The sequence below is a fragment of the Zingiber officinale genome, chromosome 5B (genome assembly GCF_018446385.1).
Source record: "Zingiber officinale cultivar Zhangliang chromosome 5B, Zo_v1.1, whole genome shotgun sequence".
Lineage (NCBI taxonomy): Eukaryota > Viridiplantae > Streptophyta > Magnoliopsida > Zingiberales > Zingiberaceae > Zingiber > Zingiber officinale.
In genome coordinates this window covers 106,295,642-106,307,913 of record NC_055995.1, presented here as the reverse complement: position 1 = coordinate 106,307,913, position 12,272 = coordinate 106,295,642, and the positions used below count along the sequence as shown (strand labels likewise).

At 32.9% G+C, this 12,272-nt stretch overlaps 1 protein-coding gene across 2 annotated transcripts in view; it reads right to left on the bottom strand.

The window, feature by feature from the left end:
- Nucleotides 1-471: 471 nt before the first annotated feature.
- The window catches only part of LOC121985280 (pentatricopeptide repeat-containing protein At5g10690-like), a 28,780-nt gene continuing 16,979 nt past the window's right edge, over nucleotides 472-12,272 (bottom strand). For both annotated transcript variants that reach the window (XM_042538629.1, XM_042538627.1), the window contains exons 8-12: nucleotides 11,316-11,545; nucleotides 6,064-6,141; nucleotides 5,764-5,832; nucleotides 5,504-5,680; nucleotides 472-773 (exon numbers count right to left, since the gene is read on the bottom strand). In XM_042538629.1, the coding sequence (XP_042394563.1) occupies nucleotides 537-773; nucleotides 5,504-5,680; nucleotides 5,764-5,832; nucleotides 6,064-6,141; nucleotides 11,316-11,545 (791 nt within the window). In that variant the 3' untranslated portion in view covers nucleotides 472-536. The remainder of the gene's footprint in view (nucleotides 774-5,503; nucleotides 5,681-5,763; nucleotides 5,833-6,063; nucleotides 6,142-11,315; nucleotides 11,546-12,272) is intronic.

Here is a 12,272-nt window from a genome sequence, read left to right as displayed (position 1 = left end):
TTGGGCCTGGGTACGAGGTTCAAACATGAATGGGTGTCAATGCTCCAACAAGATGAATTTGAGAAACCTAGAGAGTTGTTCAACTTGAGTTCAAATCAAAGATATAATGTAGTTTAGCCAATGTAATCTCAGTTTGGACGATTCCGACCAACTTAGATGATATGGCGCATATAACATATCCACTAATCTCAAGAGGCAAGGGTTTTGGAATGACAATTAACAGTAATACACAGTATTGTCAATGATTCCTATGTAATAGTTATTCATTATCTTGGACCAATCCTTTGAGGAATCATCATCTCAGCATAATAGATCCTAATCCAGCACATCTGACAAGGCCTTATCCACAATCTTTCTAATCGAGTCCTTTTATAGCCAACTAACTACCTCAGCTGGACTTGAATCAAAGATTTAATAGAGAGGTATATAAATTATAATTTCATCCGTATCAAATGGTGTTAACATTAAAAATGATATTAAGGAATTTTCTTTTTAAAAAATAATATTCTCCATTCAACATCTGATGTTCTACGGAATTACTTTTCTTCCATAGCTGACGAAATATGCGTAAGCCTAGACAAATTTTCAAGTGAGAAAACTCCAACAGGCCTCGAACTAAAGCTATAAATAGTTTGATAGATATCAGTATTTCGAACTACTACTAAGATTTGGTATCTTCTTTCAAGAAGAAGATCAATGGCCCTACCAATAGATGTCGATGCTGTTACACAAGGTGGAGGGCCTCTCATCATTGAAGATATCGGGGCATCCAACTGCGAAACATTGTAACATACATCAGCACCAAAGCAAATGGCAGAACCATATTTTTTTTTTTCTAGTGTATTACAAACTGAAGAATTATGTAAAAGCTAAACGCAAGATTGTGTCCACATATATATCTTTTATCATTTCACCTTTCACCCTTTAATGGCATGGCATCAGCTAGCTCTCCAAAATAAGATAATATAGACAACAAAATACATTATCAAAGGATCCTTCAAATACTTTTATAATCATCCATATTTTACTTCATATTAACAAATATAGAAATATAGAGTTCCAAAGTCTTTTTTTATAGAATTCAATATTATTCTCATCATAATAAAATCTTATCCCAACTATTAAGTTTGGCTATATGAACTTAGAGCCGTGTCTATCCCAAATGATTGTCTGAGTACATGAATCTTTTTCTCCATTGAAATGGCATTGAGGTGGATACTTATTGTGTTCCTTCCACCTTTATATGCATAGGTATGTTGCTGTCTTGGTTTAAATACATTTTAACATTGCTCTAATATTTATCCATGTTAGAAATTTATGATTCTCTAATGTTTTAAACGGTAAATAAAGAAACTTAGAAGGAGCCACTAACCATATGCAAAACGGGATTCCATATTGCTTTGCATGTCAAAAATTAGTAAAATTAAATATCCATCCATGATAATCTTCTTCTTGGTTTCAATAATGCTCTTTATGATTTTCACTACCATCTTTGATTCAATTTTGAATACTTGTTGTAGTGTCAATGTTGAATTTTCTTTAGTGCCAATTTTCATGACGTTATTAATTGTTTACATAAAATGTTATTGTATTTCACATAGATTAAAATGGATGTCATAACATGAAAAAAGATTTTGAATAAATTGAAAGCATAAGTTATAAAGGAGGATTATTTCGCATTCTAACTAATTCATCTTTAAGTATAGAATTTACTAGTTTTGAATATATCCATTCCACCTCTAACTATTTTCCCTCGTGTTATGATTTGTGATAACTCTGGGATCTTAATATTTATTTTCAATTCAAGCAACTCGCATTCAACTTTAGCATTCTCATCCTTCTGAACAATCAAATGTTTGAGACAATAAAACATGCAAATTGTATCATAGTATAAAAATTTCTCTTTGAGCTAAAAAAAAGCACAACAGTCATGTAAGATCCTAAAAGATTTCCTATCTAAAATATTTAAAACTGTTTGTACAAAAATTTCTCCAAATACAACAACCAAGCCTTTATTTTACTAAATGGAATTGTCTATATGAATCTTCCTACGCTATTGGACTCTATCTCTTACTATATCATCATTTATCTTTAAATAAATTTTATCTTATTTTATTGTTGTTAACCAACTATTTTTTGTCTTCCTCTTCTCCGTTTGATATGCACATTTGTCATAGTTTCACATCATCTAACTAAATCATTTATTGATCGTCTAGATACATATTCATATCATCTTAAACATATCTCCTATAGTTTTCCCTCAATAGGTGCAACCTGTCATTCTCTCTAATATTTTTATTTCTTATCCTGTCAATTTTTGTATGTCCGCACATCCACTTTAATATCTTCATCTATGCAGCTCTCATCTTCTGCTCATGTGCTTGAGTCATAACCCAACATTTAATTTCATATAACACAGCAGATCTAACTGCTAACTGTTATTTTGTAAAACTTTACTTTAAGTCTTAGAGGTGATTTACGATCACAAAGAACACCAATCGTTCTCTTTCATTCAATCATCCTGCTTGTATCCTATATAAAACATCTTTCAACCTCTCTTATTCTTTTGTAAAAATGATCCTAAATACTTAAAGCTCTCAGTTAAAGACAATTCATCATCTTATATCTTAACAATTGTCTTGTTACGTCTAATATTACTAAACTTATATTTCATATATTGTCTTATTACATCTAATATTACTAAACTTATATTTCATATATTCTATCTTTACTCTATTAAACCTAAAACATTTCACTTCTAGTGTTTCCTATCAAGATTCAAGTTTATCATTTACTCTTTCACGTATCTCATCTACCAAAACAATATCATCTACAAACAACATACACCATGGTATCGTATCTTGGATGTGTCCAATGAGTTCGTTCATAATTAGTGTAAAAAGATAGGGACTTCAGAGTGATAACCCTATCTTTATAAGAACTACTTCGATTAATCTGCATGAAGTCTTCACTCTTATGATTACATCCTTATACATATGCTTAATTAATTCAACATACTCTATGCTAACACCTCTCTTTTCTAACATTCTCCATATAATTTCCTTTGGAACTCTATTATAAGTTTTTTCTAAGTCAACAAATACCATATATGTGTCTTGCTACTGTTCCCAATACTTTTCAATTAGTTGTCAGAAAAAAATGTATTGACCTTCCATGCATAAATCCAAATTCATTTTCGGTCTCCTTCATTAGTCTTTTTTTCTATTACTTTTTCACTAGTTAGTTTAATACCCCTATATTTTGTATAATTTTGTACATCTCATTTATTGTTATATAAGGGAACTAGAATATTTACCCTCTATTGATAGAGAATTTTTTTAATTTTTAATATCATATTGAATAACTTTGTAAGACATTACTCTGTTAACCTAGGCACTTCCATACCTCTATCAGAATATCATCTGATCCAACTGCTTTTTCATTTTGCATCTCATTAAAAGCTTGTTCTACTTCTAAAGTTTGAATTATACGATAAAAATTTAAATTTTTATACTCATTTGACTTACTTAAATTACCTAAGTTGGTCACCTAAACCTTCATTAAAAAGTTAATAAAAATACCTCTTTCATCGCTCTTTTATTTCTTCATCATTTACCAATACCCGAATTCATTTTTAATATATCCCTTTTTTACATCCAATTTTCGATATAAGAGTTCAAAAGTTTCATTCTTACCTTCATTCACTGCTTTCTTAGCCTCTTTCTTGGCTATTATATATTTTTTTAAGTTTTCATCATTCTTATAAATATACAATAGCTTATAGGTTGTTTTTTTTCACTTTCTCATTCAACTACTAAGATTCTTTACTTAGCGGTGCACATCCTTTAACTGACTAAGCGCATCTTTTGCTATTATTTTCAACTTTAATATCATCTTATCCCATGTCGTATTCGATTCACCATATATTTCTCCTAATACATGCACCCCTACCTTCTCCTTAAATATGTTTTGTTTCTCATCCTTTTAACTTCCACCACTTAATTCTAAGAGTTGTGTATATTTTCCTTCTATTGATACTATATTTAAAGTGTTATATTTAACACTACTAACCTATGTTTGGTAGTTACGTTTTTTCTAGGGATGACCTTGCAGTCATTAGAAATCTTTTTATCCTTCTTCCTAACTATAAGAAAGTCAATTTTTGATTTATTATTCACTTTTGAACATAGTGGTCTTCTCTTTTCTTAAAAAATATTAGCTAGTTTAATGTCAAATGTTATCACAAAATTCAATATAGTTTTCGTCTATATTTCTTGTTCCAAATTTATAACCCTAATGCAAGAATCATATTCCTCATTTTTCACTCCTACATGTTCATTTAAATCTCCTATTAAAATCGTTTTGGTTGGAGAAATATTTTATAATACCTCATTTTGATCGTCCCAAAATTTAGATTTGATGTGTCTATCTAATCTTACTCGAGGTGCATATACTAATTACATTAATAGTTTTTTACATCACCACTATCTAAGAGCTATAATCTTATCCCCTTTCTAATTACTCTTGCTATTTCATCCTTTAGCGAACTTTCGACAACAATACTTCATTTTTTGTTTTACTCATTCCCGTGTACCATAACTTAAAACCCAAAATCTCTATCATCTTTATCTTCTCTCCTACACATTTTGTCTCTTGTACACACAATATTAATTCTTCTCCTAATCATTATATTTATTACCTCCATTACTTTATTAGTGAGCATTCCTAGATTACATGTTCCAAATCTTATACAATTAATTTTCATATTTAACACTACATTAAAATTCTCAGGAGATGTAGCAATTTTTGCCGAGACGTTATAATCGGACCCCTTCTGGGGAACATCTTAGCATTAGCATAATAGTTTAATTGATCCATTCATTGAATATTTGCCTAAAAGTCCGCCGGTAACCTAACGCGCAACTCTCACCCTTTTTCATCTGGCCTTTGGATCAGCATTGACGGGTTTGTACAAAAATTTCTTCGAATCGGTATCAATAATCTTTCTTAAAATATGTAACTAATCTACTTAATCCCTTCACTTAGATAACAACATATGTTATAATATTCTAATAAATAGGCACAAAAAAATATTTTAATAAATAGACATTTAATCTCTTAGTAATTTATTGAGATAATCTTTCTTAAAGTAACATAACTTCTTGCATCTTTGAATTCTAAAAATTTTATTGAATAATTTAATTTACTAAAATATACCTTAATTTCTTAAACTCTTCAAAATATAATAGGTCTGGATCTAATATTTACCCTAAAATGTTGGTTAAATAGTTTACAAAAATAATGATATTTTTTTAAACGTTTATTAGATAAGCAAAAGAATTATTTATCATCATATGTTTCAAATATTTTGTGGGGTTAAAATGACAATACTGGTATTTATGGATTTTCTAAACCCTATAATGCTGTGGCTTCCCACTGTAAACAAGTGTTATAAACCAGCAATATATTAATCAAATTGGAGGGGGGAAGGGTGTAATAATACCTTCTTGCAATCAGTGCGATAAACAATTCCAACACAATTGCCCCAGTCATCCACTACTGGAACAGCAGAATCCTTGGAGAAACGCATGATGGCCTTGTTTAAGGTAATGCTTGCAAGTAACGGCCTGGCCTCTTCAATTGTTGTCATATACTTCTCTACTGGATCATCCACAAATACCTGAATCACCAGACGTGAATGTCTAAAATGATGTGGAAGCCAAAAAAAGTTTACTGCACCCAGAAAAATGCAAGTTATCATACCTGAGGAAGAATACGAGGACTGAGCACCGAGCCGGTGAATCCTAATAAAGCTTCTACTTTGATGGCAATCTGAAGCAAACTAGTTGCATTATTTAGGGAAGACTGAGTTTAATCCTTCATATGGTACAGATTGACATCAGAATTTAAATCCTATCAGATCATACTAAAAATTTTCTGTCAATGTCCACAACCAAATGAAAAGTTGAACTTTTTTATTCTTGAACTACAAGAAATTTAATTTGAGTATTAGTCCTGTTGTTTATAAGGTGACAATTGAATTAGAAATAGTTATTTGCATACCATGCCACTTCTACTTGTCCAAGAAAATCCTTCCTTTTTAGTAGTTATCTTGGACAAAATATCCTTAGCAATGCCAACCTGTACAACAACAAACACGCTGGAATTTTTAAGAGGAAAAAACACTAAAGAGCTATAAAAGTAGACTGACACATGTTTCATAGCATCATCATGGTTTAAAAGAATTTGATTCTGATGAAGCATCAAGAGAATGTATGCTTCAGAGCTAGGTAGTTTGAAATCAATATATCATAAATAAAAAATTAAACAAATTTGCCAGTTGAATCCTACGACCAGACTCAGAATGGCATGTTTAATGGACCAATAAATTGTGCGTGAATTTATAAATAAATCAGCTCAAATAGTAAGTTACACAAAAGCTGGTCAAGAGCAGATAGTAAAATGAAGAGAAAATTGTATTTCCATTATACAAGCTTTCCTGGTATTCGAAGTTTAGATTATATTTTAACCAAAATTCAAAAAGCTTGGCAGATCCACATAATTTCATACTAATTAAAATAGTCATAGTTATTATAATGTAATATAACTCAAGGAACTAATACAACTACAGGAAGCCAAGAAAAAAGGAACCAACACTCTCAAATGCATGCGAACTATATTTTAATCTTTATCTAGTACCAGAAGATATGGTACACCATAACTATTAACCTGAATTCCCATAGTTTAACATGTGTCTTATGAAGAAGAGACATTACCTAAATAGAGCCTCATAATGTCCAAATTTTACCCCAATATTTCAAAATACCCAAGTAAAGTCTCTTTCATTTTTCTACACCAAAATGTAGGATCAAGAAACAGTGCTAAGGGGGGATGAATAATGTTCATAGCTTTTTCACTTTTTTGTAAAAAATCGGAGTAACAAAAAGCAGCGGAATGATAAAAAGATAATTTTGACACCGTTGGTTTTACTAGGTTCGGAGCATGTGCCCGCGATCAACGATCGCTTTGCAATCCACTAGCAATTCAATAAGTACAAGGAAAGTACAAAGAAATGATTACAATTTTGCATAAAATAAATTATACCGACAATATAAATATCTGTTGTAGAGCACAGTTGTCGGAGTATCGTCGGAAATCAGAGTAGCAGGCGAGCTTTTGAGAGTTCAGTTGCTTGAAGAAGTTGTGTTAGGCTCTTCTAATATCTGTTGTAGAGCACAGTTGTCGGAGTATCGTCGGAAATCAGAGTAGCAGGCGAGCTTTTGAGAGTTCAGTTGCTTGAAGAAGTTGTGTTAGGCTCTTCTCGAACCCTCCTTATAAAGGAGTATCTAGGCATCTCTATAGCATTGAGGCGCCTCAATTGGATCTGATCTAATCCTAACTCATCATATCTTATCCACATTCAGGCACCTCAATCCCTTTGAGACACTTGGATTGTTGTCGTGGCGAGCGCTAAGTGGCGCGCCTCCTGATCGCCTCTATCCGGTCTCAGGTGCCTCAATCCCTTTGAGGCGTCTGGATCTAACGTGCATCGACTAATCAAAGACTGCCACTTCATCCTGTTACGCGCCGAGGTGATAGAGGCGCCTGGATCCATCTAGGAGCCTAGATTAGAATTTCTAGGTTTATCTTTTTCTGCAAAATATGGTTAGCACAGAAAACATATAATATGAAATTAAATATTATTTGATAATTTTCGACTGTTCGATCCTAACTTTTAGGTTTCCCGTGTTGATGCCTACTATTCCCTCGACGGGAAATGCATCCTCGCCTGCTCCTCTAGAATTTACCTTTTGCCAAACACATATTTGGATTTTTGCTTAGCTTCCGATCTTGACCTCCGGGACTTCCGCTGGACGTCTGATCCTCGACCTGTCTAAACTTTCGCCTGGTGTTCACGACCAGGTGAGCTTTTGAGCGTAAAATAAATTATACCGACAATATAAATATCTGTTGTAGAGCGCAGTTGTCGGAGTAGCATCAAAAATCGAAGTAGCGCGGCGAGCTTTTGAGCGTTCGGTTGCTTGAAGAAGTTGTGTGTTAGGCTCTTCTCGAACCCTCCTTATAAAGGAGTATCGAGGTGTCTCTATAGCATTGAGGCACCTCATTGGATCTGATCTAATCCTAAGTCGTCATAGCTTATCCACGTTTAGGCACCTCAATCCCTTTGAGACGCTTGGATTGTTGTCGTGGTGAGCGCTAAGTGGTGTGCCTCCTGATCGCCTCTATCCGGTCTCAGGTGCCTCAATCCCTTTGAGGCGCCTGGATCTAACGTGCGTCGACTAATCAGAGACTGTCACCTCATCCTGTTGTGCACCGAGGTGATAGAGGCGCCTAGATCCATCTAGGAGCCTGGATTAGCATTTCTAGGTTTATCTTTTTCTGCAAAACATGGTTAGCACAGAAAACATATAATATGAAATTAAATATTATTTGATAATTTTCGACTGTCCGGTCCTAACTTTTAGGTTTTCTGTGCCGAAGCCTACTATTCCCTCGACGGGGAATGCATCCTCACCTACTCCTCTAGAATTTATCTTTTGTCAAACACATATTTGGACTTTTGCTCAGCGAATTTACCTTTTGCCAAACACATATTTGAACTTTTGCTCAACTTCCAATCTTGACCTCCGGGACTTCCGCTGGACGTCCGATCCTCGACCGGTCTAAACTTCCGCCTGGTGTTCACGACCCCCCAAATCCTCAATCGGTCAAGTCTTTTGTCCAATCCACCCGACAAGGACTTCGTGCCCAATCCCTTGACCAGGACTTCATGACCAATCCTCTCGACCAGGACTTCATGCCCAATCTCTTGACCAGGACTTCGTGCGCAATCCTCTCGACCAAGACTTCATGCTCAATCCTCTTACCAAGACTTCGTGCCCAATCCCCTTACCGGGACTTCATGCCCAATCCCCTTACCAGGACTTCGTGCCTAGCCTCAACTAGGAATTTGTTGTACACTCAATCAACATATTAGAAAAGCACATGACTTAACTTGAACCTATTGTCAAGATCAAAACCTCATATTCGATCGAATAATGCAACCTGCACCAACACAAAATACCCTCCACTTTTAAACCCACTATTCAAAAGAACTTGATTTATTTAAATCAGGTTGTTTGGGAGAACAACTAGAATGGGAAAAAAAGGAGGGAAATCCCATTTAATTTTATAATAAAATAGCTATTAAATTTTTAAAAAATATATAATTAATTTAATTACATTGTTTGGGTGAAGCAACTTAAATTAGCTAAATAATTATTTTTTTGCCAAGATTAGAAATTAATTTAAATAATTTTTCTTCTTATCATTTTTAAAAAAATGTTGAATTATTCCAAAAAAGTGAGAAGAGCAGAGTTGATGGGATAAAATAATTAAAAATAAATAAATAACAAATGTCTATTTAATTTTATAATTAAATTTGTAAAATGTCAAAATTAATAAAATTTATTTTTTTTCAAATTGTTTGGTAAAACAATTTTATGGAGAGAATTTGAAAGATTAAGGGGGCGTTTGGTTTAGGGTAATAGAAGTGGGGAATGGGAATGGGAATCATTGATTCCCATTGTTAATGTTTGGATTATAGGAATAGGAATACAAATAAGGGAATGAATCCTTGAAATTGGGTAATGACTCATTCCCATGTACCTCCCCTTCAATGAGTCATTACCCTATTTTCATCAATCAAAATATTCCCTTATTCCAAAAATACCCTTGACTTAAAACTAAAATTTTCTCCATTAATATCAAATATCAAAATATATTTATTTATTTTTTCTTTCATATCACTTATCTCTCCTTATTCTCTCTCATCATAGTTTCTCTCTCATCATAGTTTCTCTCTCATCATTTTATCACACACTTTCTCTCTCCTTAATCTCTCCTATCACACTCTCTTTCATCTTTTTTTCTCATTACATTTCTCTCTCATCATATTCTCTCTCCTCAATCTCTTCCATCGCACTCTTTTCCTTCTTTTGTTCCTCATCACACTTTCTCTCTCATCACACTTTCTCTCTTCTCAATCTCTCCCATCACACTCTCTTTTATCTTTTTTCTCATCACACTTTCTCTCTCATCATACTTTCTCTCTCCTCAATCTCTCTTATCACACTTTCTCCTTTTTTCCTCAACACACTTTCTCTCTCATCACACTTTCTCTCTCAACATACTTTCTCTCTCCTCAATCTCTCTTATCACACTTACTCCTTTTTTCCTCAACACACTTTCTCTCTCATCATACTTTCTCTCTCCTCAATCTCTCTCATCATATTCACTGCTCTTTTTTCTCTCACCATACTTTCTCTCTCATCACACACTCTCTCCTCATTTTTTCTCACTATATTTTCTCTCTCTTCATCCTCTCCTATCATACTTTCTTTCACATCATATTTTCTCTCATCATGATCTCTCCAATCACACTCTTTTTTTTCATTTTCTCTCATCACACTTTCTCTCTCTTCATTCTTTTTTATCACACTTTCTCTCTCATAATACTTTCTCTCTCATCATTCTCTTTCATCATATTTTTCTCTCACATTCATCTTTCTCTCACATCTAATTTTTTCTCTTATTTCCCTTTAAGGGTAAAAAAGGAAACTTTGATTTATTCCGATAGAAGATATACAACTAACCAAACATTGCTTTTAAGAGTGATATCCATGCTCATACCCATTCCCATTCCACAATACAATGATTCTCATTCCGATTCCTATTCCTAAGAAAGAACCAAACGCCCCCTAAATTATTTTCCCTTTTTTGAAAAGAATCAATTAAATTAAAATTAGTATTAATAATAATTTTTAAAAAAATATAAATTCATTGCATTTAGGCAAGATGTTTCACTACTTATGAGATTAAATGGATATCAACTCCTATTAGTTTTTAAATTTTGTTGTCATTCAAGCTATCTTGTCCAAACCATTTAAAGGATTGAAATTAATTAATATAATATTTTTAAAAGTTCTTAAAAAATAAATTCTCTTATAAAATAAGATGGGTATTTACCTTATATTCAAAAAAATCATTTTTATAATCATTATCAGGTAAACAAGTCAATTCCAACAAATCAAATTGTTTTAAAAAGTGAAGGATATTATGATTTAAAAAATGAGGGACCTAATTAAGACATTGTGGAATATAGGTGCCCAATTTAAACTTTCCCTGTGAGGAGCAGCTCTATATGGATAATTGCTTTATGAAAAACCACCTACTTCATGGTATGATATCTCTTTTAATGCAGAAAAATAAAACATTAATCTTAATTTATTTATTACATTGTTGAAGACCTGTACCTGATTATTATTTATTGCAGCTTCCATCAATAATTCATCTACTTCTGCTTGAATAGAAGGAGAAATTGAACCCGTAGAATCAGACCACAGTCTTATGTTTAACTTTTGGACATTATCCAAGTCCCCCTTCAGTGCAAAAGCCCGCATTAATGAAAGGTAAAGATGAGGCTTAGGCCTTAAATTACTGTCTCCAGCTTGCTTCATTATCTCTGCAAAAATGCAAAGAGCACCTGAAATGGAAAAAGAATGTCAGAGCAATTATTAAAAACTGTAATAAAGCAAATTATTTGAGCACTTTTTGATAGACGAGGGAATTCTTATTTTAACCCCTAGGGCATGTTTGGTTGAAGGTCATTGTTGATAATCTTGGTTATCTACCTAAGTTATGTTATTTAATCCTATTTAGTTCAAGTAACGAGTGATTCCTAGGTAATAGAGAATCTTTGCCATGTCAACGAATGGGGGGTATAACCTGGAATGTGATTATCTTAAAGTGTGAGGTTTTATGTGATTCCTGGGTTAACAAGAGAAAAATTCCCCAAAAAAAAAAAAAAAAATCCCCCAAACTGAGTATTCCAAAGGTTTAACCAAACAACATTAGGTTATGTTTTATTCCCCATAACCTTAATTATGTGATTAGCAATCACATGACCTTTAACCTAACACAAGCCCCCCTCCTAAGGTTTACTCCATAGAATTTTACAATCATTAGTATACCCCCTTCTCTGAGTTTGAATTTTTATCATTTTATACACAACCATTAGCCACTAACACTTAGAATGATGATATAGTAAATAAGTAGCTTCATCTTATTAGAGTTGAGGATATCATGTTATCATTCTATTCATTTAATGGTTTTAGAAATTAGGGGGTAAAATTACAAGTTTTTAAGGCATTTTGATGATTTATAAAATCTAGTTTTATGTTTAAAAAGCAAGTAAATCTTTAGGGTAACAT